We start from the raw sequence: 22,079 nt of genomic DNA on the forward strand, positions 1-22,079 counted from the left end.
GGAGCCGGGGATTGAACCAACAACTGTGAGATTGGTGGACAACCACTCTACCTTCCTGCACCACAGTCGCCCTTGAGACTTGTGTCTTAAAATATGTAGTTGTAAATGTAAATATTTAGGACCAAAGAAACACGATACTTCTGTCTCACATTTGGCTTAAAGTGTCCATTTTAACTCCTGAATAAACTTTTTTGATTTTAGTTGTCAAAGAAAAAGGCCAGGGGGACCTTTATATTAATCTCATTCTTGTGAATGCAGTTTCTTTGAATTTGGCACAAACCTCCACTTAGACTCAAGGATGAACTGATTAGATTTTGAGATCATGTTGTTTTGTATGTTGTATGTTGTATTGCTAGATCAAACTTTGTGGCTGAAAAGGAAAAACTTGTGTGGAAACATCTCTCTGATATGCTTAATAACAATGTATTTGTACAATATAGTTGCAGTTTTAATGTGAAGAAACACATTTTTTAGAAGACATGGTCATTTTTGACAGTCTAGATTGAAACACACAAAGACCTTAACAACACTACAATGCTATGACTATACAGGCCAGATTGCTATGGAATTTCATACTGGTTTTCATGCTCCTAAAATGGATGATTCTGGTGATCTGTGACCTTTTATGGCACTGAACAGCATGTTCATTGTACAATCAGATGGCAGTGAAGTTTACAGACTTTGCTCTTGCTTCCCACAGAATTAGCCCTTGAATTTTTCGGCATCACCACCAGCAATTTTTTTACAGATAAAATAAAAAGCTAAACAGGCAGTTTAGCATTTATGAATAATTAATATATTCGTCTGATTTAGGAATGCTGAGTCCCTCCTACAAAGGATTTCTAACAACCCACACAGTGTACTCACTTTTAGCTTTAAAATCAGATAAAGTGACTTAAAATAACCGGTTAAACTGCTGGCTTTACATGTCTGATTATCTTGCTGTTTTTTTCCCCATCAAACATTGTTGAGCAGGAACATTGTGTTTCCAGACCTCATCAATTACTTTTGGAAATCCATAGTTACCTAACCTGAGACAAGTTATGTCCAAAACTATGAATGTCCTATGTTATAATAAACCAGGACATTACATTTTGGCCTGCTCTCGTTGGTTCCAATACTGTTCTCTGTAATGTTTCACTCATAATAATTTGTATCTAATGTCAAAAGTTAACATTTATTTATCATTTTTATTCTGTGTATGCTTATGTTCAGCCCAGGGAGCTTTAAAGAGCATTAACGTGGGAAGGTTATAGTTTTCTCTGGTATGTGTGAAGAAAGTAAGGAGATACTGCCGGCCCCAGAGAGAGGGCTGACCTTGTAGACTCTCTGACCTCTAGGGCCCTCTTGAGATGCCATGTCTCTCTTCTTCTGCCCTGATCTGGAATTTAAGTTACAGCATGCTTGAATTGACTAGTGTCATGCCTGTGTCACATGTCACTATTAGCAGCATCATAAGCAATAAGCTGGTGTGAAAGGTGGAAGTGTCTAGACTCAATGGCTGGAAATATTCACAATTGTTTTGTATTTTCGGGACAAAAAGTGACATTAATGTACCATGTAAATTGTGTGCAGTTAGTAGTAACATTCTTTCCATTGTATAAAAGAACAACCTCAAACCCCTTAATACACTTATTAAGATGCTAAACAATATCAATTTGTTGAAATACACCACAACAAATGTGAGCCCTATGCAGCTGTGCAGGATGGCTGTAGCCCTTCAGTGGCAAACAATTAATACTAGATTTTAATCATCATCAGCACCAACAAGCAACAAGAATTAACAAAGCTTTTGGCTGCATATGTGATAGTATGTGTAAATGAAATTATGCCTATTTCCACTATTGACTCTCTGTCTTTCAGATCTTAGGGCTTCAGAAAAGTAATAAACCAAGTAATGCTATGAGTTACTTTTAAAGTGATAAAATAAAATTTCAAACACAGTCACAAATATAAATGACATTTACTTAGTGACAAGCCAAACACTGGATAGATAAAAGTTGTTGTTTCTTCTACATAAGTTTAGCTGACCAAAACATTGTCAGACACAAATGGCAAAAACTATAAATATGCAGTACATAACACACTGTGGTTGTGGTAAAGTCTTGCTCTTCATGAAGTTATGTCTTGTAATAGTCATAGTGCAGCACTGTAGATGAACGTTGGTATTATGCTGTTGGGTTTGGCTCAGAAGGCAGTGTTGTGCTGTGCCTATTTTGCTGTACACTGTCTCTCAGCAGTGGCCAAACAGGACAAACTTTTATCCCTTTATGGTGAAGTAAAGCATACAGAGAAGCTTCTTTCCCAATCAGTGAATTCAACTCTGGCCTGAGAGTAATCTCTGATGTTTATACTATGTGTACAGAGAGTGCAGCAACAGAAAGTGTGTTTCCATATTATATCAAGGCCATGATTACAGGAGGGAAGTATCCATAGCTGCTCACAGTCTGCTTAGTCAACACCATTTAAGTGAACCCATGAAAGAAAACCAGCTAATGCTAACCAGCCAACATACAACAACCACTACCTGTTTACACGTTCACCCCAAGGCATTATGGAAATTGTAGTATATATTGAAAACTTGTACACATATTGAACAAATCCTTATTTGATTTGATTCATTTTTTGTGTATTTATTCATCATTTATTACTTACCTATATATTTTTTTTACAACCTTTTAAACAGTCCATACACTTCATGCATGGTACAAGGTACATGGTACATGGTATCAATTTAAGTATAAAGCAGCCAGAAAGCTAAAATGTAAAGGAACGTAAAAAATTAATAAGCATGACTTGTTTTTGTGTCTTTTTCTTTAAAGTTAGGCCTATATGTATGGCATTGTAAGTCACTTATATTTACACTCTACAGCATACATACTATAAGAGTACTATAAATAAAATGCTCTGTATATTCACCATTGTACAGATAGACTCCAGAGGTCAGCATGGGAACAATTTAAAACAATGATCAACAGCTGCCAGGACACACAGTCTATCACAGCTTAATCACAACATTGCGGATAAATATAAACTTCCTTGCAGAACATGTGAGGAGACATTAAATTTAACATCAATATTAGGCCTAGATCTGTTTGAAATGATACATTACAGTTAGTGGCCTTTACAGTATCCTGCACTTCACACCACAGGGAACTCCTGTTTTTATACTCCGACAATACCGTCTTTGTGCTGGAAGTGTTACACTTGATTCTTTTCCTGTTAGCCTCACACAGCATCCATACATTGTGCAGCATTTGAAAGTCTGACCTTGTAATACAAACAAAAAACTCATGTCTGGGGCAGTGAGGTGGAGCTAGAATAGGATATCAAAGCAGCTGTTTCTTTTCTGCAGAGTGTAGAGTGAGCGTTGAAGCTTTGGACCCTCTGACTAAACAGAGAGGAAGGGGAGGGGAAGAGCAAAGGGAGGGGTGCTGCCCACTGAGCCCAAGGTGAAAGGGTGCCATGGATCTGCAAATGGAGACGAGGAGCTAACACTCAATCTGACTCTGCCAGTCGGGGGGGTGGAGAAACACACAGTGGATGTGTGCACTGTCTGCCTTCTGGTCAACAGAGTTCTTCCTTTTCCTCTCTCACTCTTCAATCAGTTTCCAGTTTTCCCATCTGCATGTGATTTAGGCACAGGCTCATGGGAGAGGCAAGTCCGCTAGGGTAGAGGAATAAGGGCAGGGAGAGAGAAAGGGAGAGAAAGAGAGGAAGCCCACTCAAGTTTGTTTTGCCGGACTTAGCCTTGGCCAGGACTAGTCCGGTGTTGCATCTGGAGGTCGGAGCAGCAGAAAACTGAAGGCAGGGGTACAGCCGAGCAAGAGGCACTGCCCAGACAACGCAAAGGGACACTGACAGAGACTGAGACAGAAAGGGGGGAATCAGTGTTTCAGTGAGCAACACGCAAATATGGCTCCTAAGTCTCTGCTCTGCCTTCTCATCATCCTCTCAGGGATTGACTGTTCAGCTTCTGATGCCAGGCTCGGGGAACAGCAACACGCGGAACTGAATGTGAGACAGACTTGCTGTGATCTCTTTTATCTGCCACACAGTTGTTCATTTTTCTATTTGTAACTATTGTATACATATATGAGGATTATATGAGGATCATAACTTGATTCTTGATCGTGTACACAAATGTTAAGGTGGAGTTGTATGCGTTTAGACCATTTGAGGAGCTCTCTGAATGCTTTTGTCTGTATGTATTTTATATGGTCCTGCTTTGTGTGCATGCTTGTGTGTGTTTGTGTTGTCAGAGGTACCCCAAGGCTAAAGCTCAGATGGGGTCTGACTTACTGTCTCCACCACTGTCATGTGCCTTCATGCCCCTCCTCTCTGACAGTCCCTAATGGAAACCAGCTGCCAAATATTAAGAAATACCCCAGATAGAAAGACAGACAGAAAGAGAGAGAGAAAGACAGAGCACAGCAGACATTGAGAGCATACTGTACAGTGTTGCTTCTCATTCACCCATTCACGGTCAAACCGCTGACCATATGGTCCACTGCATTAACAGCTGAGCTACAGATGCCCTTACATACACCGTGGAATAAAGTCCACATTGTTCACATATTGTGGAAGAGATTATGGGAACTGCTTGCATGCACTGGATCCAGTACATTATGTGGGAAAACATTTTTCCCCTTACGTTAACTGCCATCCTTTGTTGCTTTCTGACAGAAAAGCAGCTAATAAATGTTTTGTATATTTTTAAAAATTGCCAGAGGCATCTGCTAGTGGAGTAGTTAGAACATGTACCATGTAATCACAAGACCTTTCAAGATGTCGTACACTTCTCTCTCTGAACAACCAACGTAAAGCTTCGGGTGTGGGGCCACTACTCTATGTCCGACCAGAACACTTAGTTTACTTGCACTTTTGTAACCTGGTTACTGAAAATCTGCCTCTACACGCAGCAGACAAGTAATCTGTTTTCTTTTAAACCTCAGGTTTACAGGTTTTAACTGTATAGTTACAAATATGCACAGACGGTCTGAATGTTACAAATCCATAATAGACTTTGAAGTGAAAATAACTTTGTTAGTTTCAGTTTTAGCGAACATTTTGGGTGGACATGATTTTGACATGAAGCGACAGTGCTCCATGTAATAATGTCTTCTTTTATTCAGCTTTTCTCTCTGCTGCTTATGTTGTCTGAAGCCTTTTGTTGGGTACAACAATCAGCTGTCTTTTAGACAGCTGATTAGAAACCTGGTTAGGTGAATACATGGAGGACAAATCAGCAATCTCCAGAAGAAATCTAGCAGTGGAAATTTCTCTAGTCCCTTACCATGATTACAGAAACCATGTTTCCCTTATATAAAACATTTAAAAAATCAACCAACTGTAGCCTGGTTATTTAACACGCAGACTGATTCTCAGATTCTCTGAAACTTAACTGGAGGAATAGACTAGGTGTTTATTTGGGTTGAGATCTGGTGACTGCGAAGCCCATATGGTTCACACCATTCACTGCACTTCTTATGCACTATGGATGTTGGGATTGTCATCCATAGGTCTTTTAATTTGTCACCTATCTGAATTTCCAAATTATCTTGAACAGAAGTCCCTCATGGTTTCACTCATGTATGTTGAAAGCAAGAGTTTACAGTATTCATTATAAATAATTTGATATCATCTCAGTCTAAGATAAACCACACTCCAAACCAAAGTACCATCTTTGATTTGATTCGGTAATGCACAGTTCAAATGCGCCTTACATTCTAATGAGTTCCTGGTGTGTAATGCAATTGACTGATTGACCGTTATTCTAATACAAGTGGATGTAGTCCACATGTCCTTACACAGTAAACTTTATGTGTGGTAGCTGCATGTAGCTGCTCAGGCCATAGGTGAACTACAACTTTATCTTTATACACAATTGTCCCTAAACTGTGATTGTTTTGAGTTAACTGATCGTACGAAGAAAAATTCTAGGAAAATCTACATTTCCATGTAAATGGGCTCTAGTTAATACAAAATTTCTAAGAGAATGTCGAGGTGTACAATTCCCAAACAAGGCAATGATAGGCTAGCCCGATGATTTTGTTTTCTGAGTGGCCAGTGCCCTGAGAGCAGGAGATTCCCATGACCTAATATCTTTCCCATCTTGAGGATGTTTGGAGGAGCTAGTGTGACTAAATCCAGCGTCTGAACCCCTCGTCAAGGTCAATATAAGTACAGCCGCTAACGGAACTGAGATTTACCCTTTACACTTCAACCTTTAATCCACTTGATTCTCCCAGTGTGGGAAAAATGTGTCCATAGGCAGATGCACCCAGGACACAAGCATAGAACCCATCAAACCAGAGATCTTCGTATCTTCCCGCCCCCCATACACACTGCAAAGAGACTGTTTGTTGACTTTGGACATTATAATAGAGCCAGATGCTTGTTTTGTGTTGCAATCCAGCTCTGGGTTACACAGATATCACTTAGTCAATACACAGGATGTACAATGAAAAAGACTTAAATGTCAGAGACTGAATTTGTGGAAAAAGCAGCTTCTCATGAAGACAGAAAGCAGCTACATAACATGTTGAATAGCATTTTTGTTCTCCGCAGTAAAGGGCACAGTGGGAGGATCAGAACACCAGGAATAGTTCACATTTCTGAGTGTGCTCATGGTTGGCAAAAGGCTGTAGATTGTTTTAACTAACATTATAGTTAAGCAAGATATATTAGTTGCTACTATGTTTGAAAATTCTCTTCAAACTTTGACATTCCATATTACAGCATTACCCCCAGGGGAAATGAGTAATACTGCGGACTAGTATTTGAGAAAATGCATTTTGCTTTCTTTCTGAGAAAGCAAAGTTTACTGTATGTGTGTGTATTAAGTAAAACTGGATACAAGTAGAAGCAGCCTGGCTTCTACGACAACTCTAATGTGCAATAAGGACCATTGTGGACCTGTTTTTTTTTTCCACCCAGAAGTTCACAGATTAAGATCTGTGAAAGGGAGTGAAACTATGGAACAGATGTGAAGTTAACAGACATGGGGTTTAAAGTGGGAGAAAATACACAAACAATAGCTGTTTCCTGTTGACGCATCCCCTGTATTAATTTGGCATATTGGTCATGTTGTAGGTAGGTAGGTGTCCATGGGGACATTTCAGATGATCTTGGCAGCAGCTTTGAATTACTACAACAATAGAAGAAATTACATATCTACATTTTTGTCACCGTCTGCCATGATATCAACATTAACGTCCTACAGTGTCGACACGGCTTCTGTTTACATTGTGGAAAAGCAGATGTTCACATAGAGGAAATGTGTTTCTGGTCAGGGATGATTAGGCTCCAGTTTAGACTCCAGTCTCCATCCTAGTGGAAAGTATTTTCTGGGTATATACAAAGTATGTGAGGAAGTACGTGAACTGTGATGCTGAAGAGGCAGCCAATGACGCTGCATCTAAAAGTGCAGCTTAGACAATGGTCTGCACTGGTAAAAAGCATTAGAGTACTGTAGATTACCCAGATCATGACTTCAGGATGTGGTCTGTCTCATTTTAAAAAACAAAGCAGCTCACCATATTTCTCCAGATACTGATTTATTGCTCTCAGGTTAGGAGCTTACATTAGAAGTACAAAACATCCAAAACACCAAAACATCCAAACATGTACAAAGAAAATATTAGATGATGATGGTAGTTTACACTTATGTCCATGGCATTTTAAAGAAGTATAAAGAGTCAGTGTCCTACCTCTACACACCCTGTATACTGACATCCATCTGTATGCACACAACAGCTGTTCCACCCATCACACGGTCACACAGCTAATTGAGCTGAACCATTTGAAAGTCACAATTTAACAAATAAACCCCAGTGGAGCACTGCGGTTTTCCCAGAATCTTGTGGTTTATTAATCTGAATGGCTCAGCCTAATGTGTGTATTTGTTTTTTCTGTTCAATTGCATCATTAGTTGCATTTTCAGGATGTTTTTGCATACACTTTTTACGTATATATTACCATAGTGGGTGTGTCTGTGCACTGTGGGTGAGGAAACGTCACAGGAAAAGGGATCTGCAGGAAAAACAACTGCTGCTGTTCACAGGATGTTTTACTTGCCGGCTGTAGAAGCATGTCTTTGTCTCATAGCTCATCTGTGAAGAAATCAAAGGGAATAATGAATCATAAGTAGTCAGACATCACTGTATGTATGAGGAATGTTCCATCTTCTTTCTGATCTGAATGCACAGTGAGGGAGGCAGGTTGTGAACTCTGACATCACACCATCCTGAGAAATCACAGTGAACAAACATCAGACAGGAAGCAGGTTTTGCAATGACATTCTGCAAATGGGAGGGAACTCCATTTAGAAGCTTCCTCACATCTCACACCTCAAATCTACATTTAGTTTGAACGTAAAATGTTAAACTGCAAAAAACATCTAATTATCTGTATCATCAGATACATTACATACTTTTCTGAGTAGTTTTTCTTGACATAAAGTCTCCACTTATATAGCGCTTTTCTACCTATAGGCAAATTAATTATTATTAATTAAATTAATCATATTTCCAACAATCCCCAGACACACACTAAAACCAAAAATGAATTTCTGCTCACACTGATTGTCAGCCTGTCTGCAGCCTGGATTAGCTTAAACTTCTTTTGTTGTCCAAAAAGGATTTAAAACACATCAGCCAGGCACACCTCTCCAATGCTGGAAATATTTTACAAATCAGTTTTGACCTGCTTACTTCAGAGCACTCCTAAAGTCGTGGTAAATCTGACTGTTTCTCTCTAATGAAATCTTTCATTAATTTGGCAATGGGTTTTTGGATCACCGTCTTCCTCTACATTAGATTACATTCAATTCAATTCAATTCAATTCAACTTTATTTATATAGCGCCAATTCACAACAAAGTCATCTCAAGGCAGGTAACAGAATAAAGTCAAGATTATAAAGATGTATAGAGAGAACCCAACAATTCCCCCTTGAACAAGCCCTAGGCAACAGTTGAGAGCAAAAACTCCCTTTAACGGAAGAAACCTCCAGCAGAACCAGGCTCAGGGTGGACGGCCATCTGCCTCGACCGGTTTGGGTGAGTGGAAAGTGAAGAGAGAAAAGAACAGAGCAACAAAAAGCAACAACAAAACATTGGGCAGGTTGGCAGGACCAGTAGCTGCACGCTGCACACTCAAAACCAGGGACACCTGCAGAAAAGGACAGAGAGAGGGAGACAGAGAAGGAGAAAGACAAGGAATACAGTATTCGCAGCTAAAACCCAAGGCTACAACTAAGACTTTTCACAAATAAAACAGAATTTACTGCCCTGCATGTGACAATTTGTCCCAGAAAAAGTTATTTGTACAACTTCTGGTTAGATTGCCATAAAACATACTGGATAAATTTATGTTCTCATGTAGTATTATTAGTCACATTTTGATCCTATCTATGAAGCAAAAGAAATGACTTCTTCACTAGAAATATAAAATTTAAACAGACACTGTTGCAGGATTGCTACTGGACTCCTTCAGACTTCACCAGGGAATCAATCTGTTGCAGTTTGGACACCTGATGAGTTTTCTTCTTGTGTTACCCCTGGTGCAAAATATTAGCTTTTAACAAAATCTAGTGACTACAGATGGAAAGACTTCATTAACGGGGGACTTCTTCTGTTTCTTTAAGTGTGTACATTTCTGTCTCCACTGCAGGTGTGTGCCAAGGGATTTTTTCTCAGTGAGCAAAACATATGTCTACCATGTAACTGCAAATACCACGCTGACTACTGTGAAGACATCACCGGCATTTGTATAGTAAGTTTTCCATGCTGACTGTCATGCATATACAGTATTCGTTTTAGATCCCCATTCGTGAAAAGCTACATAAATTACCAGATGTTGGTGGTTATTCTGCCAGATTTATTACAATAGGGTTATTAAAGGATAATAACAAAACAAATGCACAATTATCACCAGTAATTAACTAAGGCCTAACATATACTTGGGGTGTAGGGAAGAGGAAGGAAAAAACAACAAACAAAAGTCAATTTATGACAGTAACGCAGTTGAGATCGCTCTTCACAAACTAAACTGAAAGGACTTCAACGGTGAGAGCACCAAAAACACAAACACAGGCTAAGTCAGAGGCAAGCTGTTCACATGAAATCCAAGCTGCCCCAATTCTAAGGAGTGCTTGACTTTTATAGAGGGTGTGATTCTTCTGTGCTAGCTTGATTGGTGGAAAGGCAGGCTATCAGTCCAATCAGAGAAGGAATTGGGGCAGTTGGAGCACAAGTTGACTGGTTCGCGGGACTGGATGCCAGACCAATCAAGACCAATCAAGGCCATAACATTAGATGTATTCAGAGTTTACCTTAAATACTTTATTACTTTTCATGATACACTGTTTTAATATTGTGTTAATGTCTCCTTTTCAGAACTGTAGGGACCACAGTGCAGGTGATTTCTGTGAAATGTGTGAAGATGGTTACATGCTGGTTCCCAGCCTGAATGGACGGCACACCTGTCGACCCTGTGCCTGCCCCCTCTCGGTTCCCTCCAATAAGTGAGTTATTCTCCTCTTGTTTCTGCAGCCACACGACAGTGTGTTGTAAGCCTTGTTATATCTCTGAAATACTTTCCTCCTGTGTGTCGAACCAGCTTTGCTGTGCACTGTGACAGAGGAGCTGCCATTGTGCGGTGCAAGTGCAAAGAGGGCTATGCTGGACATACTTGTGAGAGGTCAGTGATAATGGGGTTTAAAAAACTTATCATGAAGCTCGATACAGTTGAGTTCATAAATACTGGAACAATGAGTGTTTGATGACAAATGGTGACAGATGGTTTTTGGGACATTTGGCTTCTGCACACAACCACACTGAATCTGAAATAAAACACTTAAGATGTGAGGCAAAATTTTTAGATTTAATTTAAAGAGTTTTAATAAAGTGTGGCATAAACCATTCAGGAACTACAGCCACCTAAATACACACACCCATTTATGGTGGCTCATAAATAATGGAACAAATGGCTAATAAGCAGTTGCATTGTCAGGTGCAGCCTGTTCCCTTGTTACTTCATAACTAATTAAGAGGATGAAGAGAATGAAGCAGCTGTTTCTGAGTGTTACATCTTCATTTGGCAACTGTTCACTGAAACTCTCAACATGAGGTCCAAAGAGTAAGTAAAGAAGGAAGAATACCACAAGAGGGAAAGTAAAAACTTTGGGAGTGAAAAGTATGGAGACGTGACAGATGATTATCTGTCAAACATGGTGGACGCAGTGTTATGCCAAGGAACTGGGTCACTGGTTTTTATTGTTAATATGGTGGCTGAATAACAGGATTCATTCTGAAAGTGTATAGGGCTACACTCTCAGATTCAGCCAAGTGTTGCAACACTGTAAGGGCATGTCCTCATATTACAGATTAATAAATGCCCAAAACCTACAGTAAAAGCTACTCAATACTTTCTCATGACAAAGAAAGGGAATAATCTTTACTGACCTAGTCACTCACCTAAACCTAACCAAACCGAGCTGCTTTTCACTTACTGAAAACAAGGCTGTAGGCAGAAAGACCCACAAACTAGCAGCAGCTGAAGGCAGCTGCAGTAAAGGCTTAGCAAAGCATCTCAAGGGGCGAAACTCAGCATTTGGTCATGTCCAAGGGTTCCAGACTACAGACAGTTATTTTCATCTAAGTAAATATATTTTTAATTATGTTAGTTTGTCCCATTACTTATGAGCCACAATAAAATGGGGGTTTGTAGATTAAATTGGCTGTAAGTCCTGAATGGTTAAGGCGACACTTTAATCAAAGTCCTTGAATTAAAGCTGATGACTTTGTTCACATCTTGAGTGTTTCATTTCAAATTCACCATGGTGGTGTACAGAGGCCAATATTTATGAACCTGGCTGTAAATCCAACAGAACCAACAATGTAGCCTGTGCATGTTCAGTACAAGCTATACATTATCCAACAAGCGCTTCCAAACAGATCCCAAACATATCTTACACTACTGTAGCTTACGACACACACCACTAAAGATTCCTTGAAACAGCAGCATGTAACTGTTGTGGAAATAACAGAATATAGTATAAAAGAACAAAAAAGCACCAAAAAGGAAGAGCAATTAAGCTAAACAGCACACTATTATCATGAGAGGGTTCAGCAAAATGAACACAGAACCACCTGTTACACGGTTATTTATCAGAGTTATGTCTAGCGCCGTTCTTCGTTCTTTGCTGTCTCCATTGTCAGGGTCAGATCATCAGTTGTGATCAGTTGTGAAGGGTACATGACTTTTGACACACTTGTAAAAGAAAAGTAAAAAAGCTGCTTGCAGTGGTACTATGCCCATTCTTCTCAAAAACCTGTCTGTAAGTCCATTGTTGATTTGTGGCTTAGCTGAGGTCACAATCAGAGGTGACTGCAAACATAACACATAAATGATAAAGAGGGTGATTAAAAGACTTAACAGAAGAGCCCCTGGTGTACAAGATTAAAGAAAGTATTATATGAAGTTGGTTATTTCAAAAGGGCAGTGATATTGTCAGTCATCTGCAGTTTTCCCATTCAGGTGTGCTCCAGGCTACTATGGCAACCCAATGGTGATTGGTAATTTCTGCAAGAGGTGTGACTGTAATGGTAACTCTGACCCCAACCTGATCTTTAATGAGTGCCACAATGTGACGGGTCACTGCCAGCACTGCTGGGGAAACACTGCCGGTGCCAACTGTGAGAGGTGTGCCCCGGGTTTCTACGGAGATGCAATCATCGCCAAGAACTGCAGAGGTGGGGGCAACAATTGAAGTTCTACATCTTTAACATTTTGTCATGTTATGTTTAATTTTATTTAAAACAGTTGCTCTTGCCAATGACAGCAGCTCAGCATTCTTGTAGGTCAGTGTGATACTAGAATTTTGATCACATATTTACATAATGTTTGCTGTATACAAAGCATTCTATCCACTAAAAGTAAAGTGAATCTGTATTGTTTTTCCGTATGTAATCCAAAATCTATTCAGTAGAAAAACAAGACAGTCACAATTCAGGATCTAGGATTACCATATGCCTTCTGAGGCTGTGTGGGTCCAAAAATAACCCTTCTCTGTTGTGACATCATTTAACCTCTAATCTTCTCATCATTGCTTATGTCCTGTGTCTGTCAAAGAGTGTGAATGCAATAAATGTGGCACTTCTTCGTGTGACGAGAGGACAGGAGTCTGTCACTGTAAGCCAGGCGTAACTGGACGACTCTGTGACCAGTGTGAGGTGAGAGAAGCGACAAGACTCAACTCAGTCCAACAAGTGTTTCTTAAATCACAAATGAAATCAAAATTTTAAGGGTTTTGGTAATAATAACATTATAATATACAACTTGATTTCTGAGATTTGGGAATTGCTAAAAAATAAGAACCACAGATAATTCAGCAGCTTGCAAACAAATTCAGGTTAATCAATACAGTTTTGAGAAGAAAGCAGGTGGATAGTTAATGTAAATAAGATAGTGTATGTTCTTGCTGCTGTCAATTTGTATTTTAAACATCATTAGTACAAATGAAGCTTTTTCAAATAATTTCTCTATAAGTGTATAAAGAATAATGTTTGAGTAATGGTAAAGGAGTGAGCTCAGTGCACAGAGCTGAAGTGACAGTACTGAAAGCATTTGAACTGTTCTGGGTGCAGATTAAATTTTAATTGACATAAATGAGTAACAGTTATCAAAGCAATAAGACCAATTAAAAATTCAGCTGAGGTGGAGTTTTCAAAGTTAAAAGTGTTTGAAGGGTCATTTGAACTGTAAAAACTAAACAGAACAAGTTGTTCTTCTATCAAAAAAGCCTGCATATAATTGTAATACTTCTCCTTTGTTTCAAAATGAACTCGAACAGCCTCAAACTAGGACGCAATATTTTTTTCATTCACGTGATCTAGGAGGGCTTCTCAGGTTTCTCCAGCTGTCAGGGCTGTCATAGGTGTGAATGTGGGGCCGCCTCCATTCGCTCCACCTGCCATCCTCTCACCCACAGCTGTCCGTGTCGCCCGGGTGCCGGAGGTCGTTACTGCGAGCGCTGTCTCCAAGGCCACTGGGACTATAGCCATTCCGGCTGCCAGAGTAAGTCATTTGTCTGTGGGTTTGTCATGCAACAGTAACAAAACACCCCCACACCATTTGTTGAAATATTCAATGCAGATAATTCTTTCCCAGAGGAGGAAGCTGCTCTGAGTACTCGCGTTCCCACACCCACAACCACAGTAGTGCACATGATGTCAGAGAAGAATCTGCTGAAGGCTGGGACCCTTTAGCTGGAGGCTCTCTGCAGAGAGCTGGCTGACCTGAACATGCAACCCTAAATCTATAGACATGCAGCTGCTTAAACCATCAGTCCTACACTAGAGAGGCCAGAGAACAAATGGGCAGGCGTGATATGTATATGTTGGTTAAATGTACTGACATGATCCAGCTGGTCAAGAAATTAATCTCTTTACCTTATGCCGTATGATATGCTGTTTCTTTTATAGAGTGTGATTGTGAGAGTGGCCACTGTGACATGCACACTGGCGAGTGCCTTTCAGAGGCCGCAACAGTCAACCTGTGCAACATCAGTAAGTGGAATTGCCTTGTCCCTTTGGCTTAAAATTGTTTCAAACATCATTAATCCATATTCTTTCCTGGGTTTTAGGTTGTGATGAGTGCATCTGGCATCTGATTGGTGATTTGCGGGGGTCCAATAAAACACTGGACCAGCTGAAAGTTGGAGTGTTGAACATCTCAAGTGGGGCTGCTGCTAATGACAGGATCAAATACTATAACTACACTGCTCATCAGCTACAGGTACATGACCTTAATGTTCAACTTTAATGTGGATTAAAAATGAAAAAATAATTTGCTCTAATCAATAAGTCAATATAAACAGAAATAACAAGTACAAACAGTAAAAACAATATTGTTACTGTAAAATCTCACACATTCTCAGACAGACAAATTGACCAAACAGCCAAGCTAAACAGCTGGCAGCTCAATTATCAAGGATTTCTCTCTGCTGTTACTGGAGACCAGAATATTGGATTAATTGTTCAGAAACAAAAACCTAGGGGCCTGGTGGCTCAGTGGTAGAGCATTAGGTTGGGATGCAAAAGGGAGCAGGTTCAAATCCCACCCCACTAGGCAACTCTGTGTACTAAAAATTACATTCATATCCAAAAGAACTGCAATCATGTAAAGAAAATTATTATTGAATTTTTTGAAGCATATAAACATTGTGTCTGAAGTCAAAATTCCTTTACCTTCAATCCAGCACTCGATTGAGTGCCTGAAAATAAACATGTTGTCCGGTAACATGTCATTTATATGTCAGGTGTCCACTTACAGTATTTGCAGCTCTACATTTAGGTTCATTGAGCCCTAATCCTCATTATGTTATTAAAAAACACAGAAAGGTTGCAATTACATTTTCTTCAGAATACACAGTTATCTGTTGTCACAATTTGTCTGTTAGACTTATTTTTAAACTGATTTTTAGTTTTTCAAGTGGCCAGGATGTAGACTTTAAATAGCTCTAAATGTGTGAAATTTGAAAAAGTATTAGAAAGTGTTTGCTTTACACAGAATACATTTGGGTTTTAGATTAAAAGATTTATATGAAACTAAACTTCTGAATTTCAGCTTTCATGTGTTGGTATATACACCTTCATAGGATAAATAACATACAACATTGCACCTGTTGTAATAAATCATTCAAAACTACAGTTCTAGAGCAAATGTAGCCATAGTAGTAGTTTTGGATTGAACAGTAGAATAAACCAAAAAGGGCAAATTACACAGCTGTATCACATAGTGTTTCCTGAAATGCAGTTTGTAAATGAATTACTTTGCTTTCAGGCTCAGTTTCAAGCCTGGAGAAACAGGTCATCAATGATGAAGGACCAAGCTGGAGAGCTAGAGGAGGCCACAAACTCTGTGGGGTTAGACATCAAACACCTTGGAGAATCGGTCAGCAAAGTCCTCTTTCATTTAATGCACACAAATCATTTAAGAAGTCTGTAAAAGCCTATACAAATCAAGCCAGTGTTTTTTTTTCTCAAAATGCATTATACATCAGCGTTTCATAAGAAAGTTTTTAGAAAGAAACCTGGAAGCTGCAGCTTAGTGTTTAAAATACAATGACCACTTACTGATGCTAACAAAGGTCATTGATTCATTTATGTGGTGATTTTCAGGAGAATGTGGTAAAGATTCAAGGGGACATACTGGATAATGACACACTGGAGATTGTTACCCTTGCTGAGCAGCTAAACACAAATATCACTGATCTCAATGTTCGCATCGAAGGTACCAAAACAATTCTATCAATATACACTTTTTTATCGTAAAGTATTTTCAGTATCTTGTAACATAAGTCTTCTTACTGGATGTCCCTAACTCATACAGAATGTAGTGAGTGACATACATATGGTCTGTTTCCACGTGTGTTAATGTACGTGTTTGTGCAGAGATGATCCATGACTGGGAGCTGTACAGTGTTCACCATGATGTGGACCCAGAGGAGGTCAGAAAGAACACAGAGGTGGCCCAAGGAATGGTGGCCTGGATGAGGAAACTGGACCTGTCGCCTCGAGAACCTATCGCCACTGATGAGTCAACTGAGGCCCATGATTGTGAGGACACATAGCACACTGTATAACACACTGATTGTCTTTTTGTACCTTTTGGTGTCAGATTGAGATAGAATTTTATCCAAATAAAATTAAATATGAAAGAAAAAAGTAATCTTCCTATTGAAAGCTTCGTTGGTAAATGTTAAAATGCAGAATAGCAATAGTTAAGCTTCTAATAGTGTCTCACCACGACTCATCAGTCCACCTCTCATCATGCCCTGAGCTTTTCTGACCATGCCTCCCTTGTTATCAGCTGACCATACTCAGTTGTGGCCACATCAGATAAATCCTTCTAGTAATGCCCCCTATCTAAACCAAAGAAATAAAAATTGGAAACCTTTTAGATGAGTTACAGATCTAAGGATCTCGTGATTTTTAGCTATGTTTCTCATAATTACGAGATACAGGACTTAGGGAACTCATAAATATGAGAACGTTTTAGAACCCGCCTTAGAATAGTCAGGTTTTTAGGATGTCTATAGTATCACAGTAGTTCTGTGATAGTTTTCAATACTTACAAATATCTGCAGTATAGTAAAACAGAACTAATTCAGTGGACTTAGCTTTTCAAAATGTCAACAAATAGGCTATAAAGTGAGGTTCGATTTGCAGCATATAGTATTACCATAATAGCCATTTCGACATATTTAATGTCGCTAAATATAAACATATAGGCTAAAAATTAGGCCAAGTTGAAGCCCACAGAGCAACTTTCTGTATCTATGGCAACACAACACTTAATTTTCTCTTCTCACAGGTGAACACTTTTAACATTCAATGTTTAATCATTTCTAAAGATTAAATATTAAAGACTTCACTCGTGCGGAGTTCACTCGACACAAAGAGGATACAAAGAGTCACACTGTCAGCTGCAAGTTGAATCTCGCTGTGTAGTTTGTTTACAGTCTATTTGCTGACATTTTGAAACTATTTGACAGTTCTGTTTTACTATAGCATTTTGGAAGTATTGAAAACTATCATAAACCAAGGCAGATTCTGAAAATCCAAAATTACTGAGTTTACCTTTTGATGCAAGGTAAAGTATTTTTTCAGCATTCATATAGACACACATAGTCATGTGAAGGTCAATTTAGGACATAGGAACAACTGTTTACATTGATGCCATGCTTGGAAACTCACAGGTCCATCACAATGCAGAACTCAAATGACCACCATCCTGCTGACCCCAGCCTGAACTCATCCTCACAGTACTGTGCAGAAATAGCATGGACTCTTTGTTTGAGACTCCAAAACTACACTAAGTAAAGACTTTTTTATTTTATCAGTTGTTTGATTATTTCATCTGTGGACATCCATATTATGTCATCCAGACATATTTGTTTGGAGTCTGTTATGGATGTCCACTGACCTCCAACATAAATTTGATATCTGAACATCAAAATAAGACCGTATGTCCACCAGTACAGGTTTAGCAAGTAGACGTCTTTTCTGAACCTATTTTAGACAGAAAGTAGAGGAGGTTGTCCATTAATTGCAGGTTCAAAGGATTAATCCTTTCTCCATTATTCCACATGTCAAAGTATCGGTGGTTAAGTTGCTCCTTGAGTGTGTATTTTCATTTCTAAATCCATCTGCCAAATAACCAAGTTTACAGCACATGTGATGTCTCAGAGCAACATTCACAATATGTTGAATGCAATGTCCACAAGGTATCCTGAAATGTGTCACAAAAACATTTGCTGGTTATTGGATGTCTATTTCCAAACAGTTATTTTGGACATTTGTAACAAACCATAGACAGATATGTTTGTTTGGATTCTGTTTCAGAACGGTCCAAAACACAGGTCCAGGTTCCTAAACCTGAAATAGTCATATGTGGACATAGACATTTTGTCTCAGGTAATTCATTTTGAAACCTCTGTTTATGTCTAGTGGTTGTCTATATTCAAGGTTTATAAAACATCCTAAAAAAATAGAATCACAGAATCTTGAATCTTCCTCAAACCACATTAAAACTACAGACCTCAAATGACTGAATTCTGCCCAAGCTGTAGTTCTAAAGATGTGTTGTGTTTTTTGTCCTGATGTGTTAAACATAATTAGTAAATCATCAGGAAACCGATATTGATCAGCTTTTCTTTTTTTATGTTTAAAATACATATCTTCAGAATGCAGCAGCTGCTGCAGCAGCTCCTCACAACATTTAGATCAATTAACACAGTCTTTTAAAAAGTATGAAATTAATTATTAAATGAATAGTGATAAAGATGATTAATGAAAGGAAAAAGGGGAAAAAGCTGAGCTTTGTGGGCATCTACCATCTATTTCAAAATAGAAAAATATCCATTCTAAACTCCTGGTGATAGCACAGAAATCCAGACAAACAAATGGGTGTTTTACTTCCTGGGAATTCAACTTTTCATTTACAAGTCAACTATTGAGTCTCACAGGCATGAGGTCGTAAATTAAAGTATCAGTGGTGTTAATTAAACAGCATTATCCTCTGGGGAACGTGAATTTTTTCGATATTTTTAGTCAAACTAGTAGAACCTGCTGCGATGTCTGTCTATCGAGCTGTCACCACTAGCATGGCTAAAAATCATGGCAGTCCCACATTTGTCCCCATAGTTGTCTCCTACTTATCTGCATAAAGAGAAAGACATTCAAATGGAACAACAAATGGATAATCAGTAGTGGAAAGTACATTTATTTATATTGTTCAATTTTTTTGAGTACAGTACAATTTTAAGGTATTTCGACTTCACCACATTTCAGAGGCAATTGCTGTACTTTTACTTTACTACAGGGGTCTCAAACTCGCGGCCCGTAGGACATGAGAACTTTACCACGTTGTGTGTGGAAGGTTATTTTTTGGGTAAGCTGGAGCTGAACGTAGGTTCCACATAGATTGGGCCGTGGCTAGGACGTACCGCTGAATCCATGAGGTTATTTTAGAAAATAAAAAGCCAGTAAATAACGCCTCCATGGCTGCATCCTATTGTTTTATATAATAAATAATGGTGTCCCACTGTCCTTGCTGAAAATGAACAGCCCGGTAGCAGTCGACTTTTTTGCGCTTGCTATCCTGGTACTTTCTACCATCTACAGTACTAATGTTATAATGTTCATGTCATCATAAAAGACATGACCCCTTCTTCTTTAATGTGCAAGATGCCCCTCCTGTGCTTCAAATGGAGCTCATTGACATGCAGTGAGACTCTGACCTCAAAGCCAAGTTCAGGGAGGTGAGTGGAAAAGCAGACAAGCTTGAGCAATTTTTGAGAGAATTGACCCCCGGCTCCCCTGAGCCTGTGCCTTTTTGGAGCACATATTTGTGTAAAACGTTTTTCTCTAACTTGAACTTCAATAAGTCCAAGTACAGGTCCAGACTTACTGACGATCATCTTCAAGCCATACTGAGGGTCTCAACTGCTTCCACCCTCAAGCCAAATGTGTCTCAGCTATGTCAGAGGAAGCACTGCCAGGTCTCTGGCAGCAAGAAGTAGGCAAGAGTAGTAGTGATGTTTAAGAAGATTAGATTTTTTAACAAAGCTTTTTCTGTGTAATACCTGATGCGGCCCAGCCTCACCCAGATAATTTGAGTTTTACTAGTTACTATTTGTTCTTCACAAACTACCCAGCAGTACATTAAGTAATTTAAAAATATATAAATAAATAAAAAATAAATTTAAATCATCTGCTCAAAGCAGTGTATAAATTGTTCTAGTTAGCTCTATTGTTACCAGCTGCATCATTACAGCGACGAACATATTAATGCATCAATTAAATTTCAAGATTCAGTGATGTGAAATGAGTCATTCTGCAGAGGGAGTAGTTTTCTTTAGGTACTTAAAATGTTTTGAGCTTTTATTAAATAACATTGTGAATGCAGGACTTATATTTGTACATGTGAGTATTTCAACATTTGTAGTATTAACTTTTACTTAAGTACATGATCTAAACCTATGAGCTTATGTCAGTGCTAGTCTCTTTACAGAAAAAAATATTGGAAATTACTGTGTTGCTTAAAACACAAGTACACGTGGATACACACACAGAAATGCAGCAGAGTTTCGCCTAAGTGTCTAGAGTAGCAGTTCCTGATTCATTCAAATGGGACACTTATGATGATGAAGTAATGGCTGGGGTTTCTGACTGTGCTTCTAGTGCTAAGGCGCATCCGTCAGTTGGAGAAGAAGTTGATGATCACAGACAACCGCCTCCCACCTGTAAGAGAGGTTCTGTCCCGTTTCTCTACTGAGCTGTCAGGTGCTCAGAAAATTCTCCAGAAAGCAGCCAGCACAGTCCAACTGACAGAGGAAAAGAACAGAGCCAGCATCCTTAAAGTCCAGAGGAATGAGGTGATTTCCCATGATCCATTATTTCAGAAAAACTGAACCCCTCATCTAATACAGCCTGATATGCATAGTGTTGATTATGTACACTCTATTTCTGCCTAACTACCTCACATACCTCAAAAGTGATCTGTGACTATGTTAACAGAGGAGAGGACTCTCTTTAGGAGAGCCAAGCTTATGCTGCAGAAAACCTTTTTTAACTTTCATTTTATTAATCGGACACATTGACATTTAAAATGAATGAAGGAGAAACACCAGGAAACATTATTGTATGCCACAAGACTATTTTCAGGCCTCTGTTCATTTTCATTGCATTAAGATGTTGAAAGAATTATTTGCCTCCGCAAATTTATTTTAAAATGGTAATATTTGACTATGGGATCAATGAAGTTCTTTGAATCTTGAATCTTGAATATTTTCACATCTGAAATGCACAGTTTATCCTACTCTTCATGATAGATCCTCTCAAGCTTCACCAAATTTGATGGAAGGGGTTGTTTGTTTGAAACACTTTGTAAATGAAGTTTAGAAAAGGGACCTATAAACTAATGTTATGATTATTATTAGTAGTAGTAGTAGTTGCAGTAATAGTATGGCACCAACTGCACCTGCTGAATGTAGCAACATACATCTTGTCGATAATAACAATGACGACAGGCAGTAGGCAACAATCCAGGCAATAATTATGGGCTTGATAAATCACTAACTAATGAAATTATGAATTTAGCTGTATTCATTCTACCTTTAATTCTGACCAGTCCCCCTGTCCCTGATGCTGAGATAAACCTTTGTAGAATGGACTTTATATCTTGGTTTTTGTCCTGACTTTGTGTATTCTGGGACTTCTTATAAACCGGTCAACCTAAAACAAACAGAAAGAACCTGAACACAGTTTGAAATGGAATGTTCTCAAAGACGTCTTTAATTTGTCCTTTTAATTTGTCCTGCATCATTGTGTGTGGATTCATGAGTAAAATGTTTTTTTACTTGAAAATAAATTTCCCAAGCAGTACAAATGTGCAGCAAAAGTGAATGGCAACTGTAAATAAACATAATTTGTATTAAAGGGGTTAAATGCTCCATTTTAATGTTAGGTTTATTTACAATAGTGTAAAAGATCAATTGGTTGGAATTTGG

At 38.8% G+C, this 22,079-nt stretch overlaps 1 protein-coding gene across 1 annotated transcript in view; it reads left to right on the top strand.

The window, feature by feature from the left end:
- The first annotated feature begins 3,461 nt into the window (after positions 1-3,461).
- Positions 3,462-22,079, top strand: part of lama4 (laminin, alpha 4) — a 34,120-nt gene continuing 15,502 nt past the window's right edge. Inside the window, exons 1-13 of the mRNA XM_067482018.1 lie at positions 3,462-4,017; positions 9,674-9,775; positions 10,399-10,526; positions 10,622-10,702; positions 12,542-12,756; positions 13,136-13,236; positions 13,900-14,080; positions 14,488-14,571; positions 14,649-14,800; positions 15,848-15,958; positions 16,186-16,297; positions 16,459-16,623; positions 20,752-20,945. Coding sequence (XP_067338119.1) covers positions 3,916-4,017; positions 9,674-9,775; positions 10,399-10,526; positions 10,622-10,702; positions 12,542-12,756; positions 13,136-13,236; positions 13,900-14,080; positions 14,488-14,571; positions 14,649-14,800; positions 15,848-15,958; positions 16,186-16,297; positions 16,459-16,623; positions 20,752-20,945 — 1,728 coding nt within the window. The 5' untranslated portion in view covers positions 3,462-3,915. The remainder of the gene's footprint in view (positions 4,018-9,673; positions 9,776-10,398; positions 10,527-10,621; positions 10,703-12,541; positions 12,757-13,135; positions 13,237-13,899; positions 14,081-14,487; positions 14,572-14,648; positions 14,801-15,847; positions 15,959-16,185; positions 16,298-16,458; positions 16,624-20,751; positions 20,946-22,079) is intronic.

This window comes from Channa argus, chromosome 17 (genome assembly GCF_033026475.1).
Source record: "Channa argus isolate prfri chromosome 17, Channa argus male v1.0, whole genome shotgun sequence".
Classification (NCBI taxonomy): Eukaryota; Metazoa; Chordata; class Actinopteri; order Anabantiformes; family Channidae; genus Channa; species Channa argus.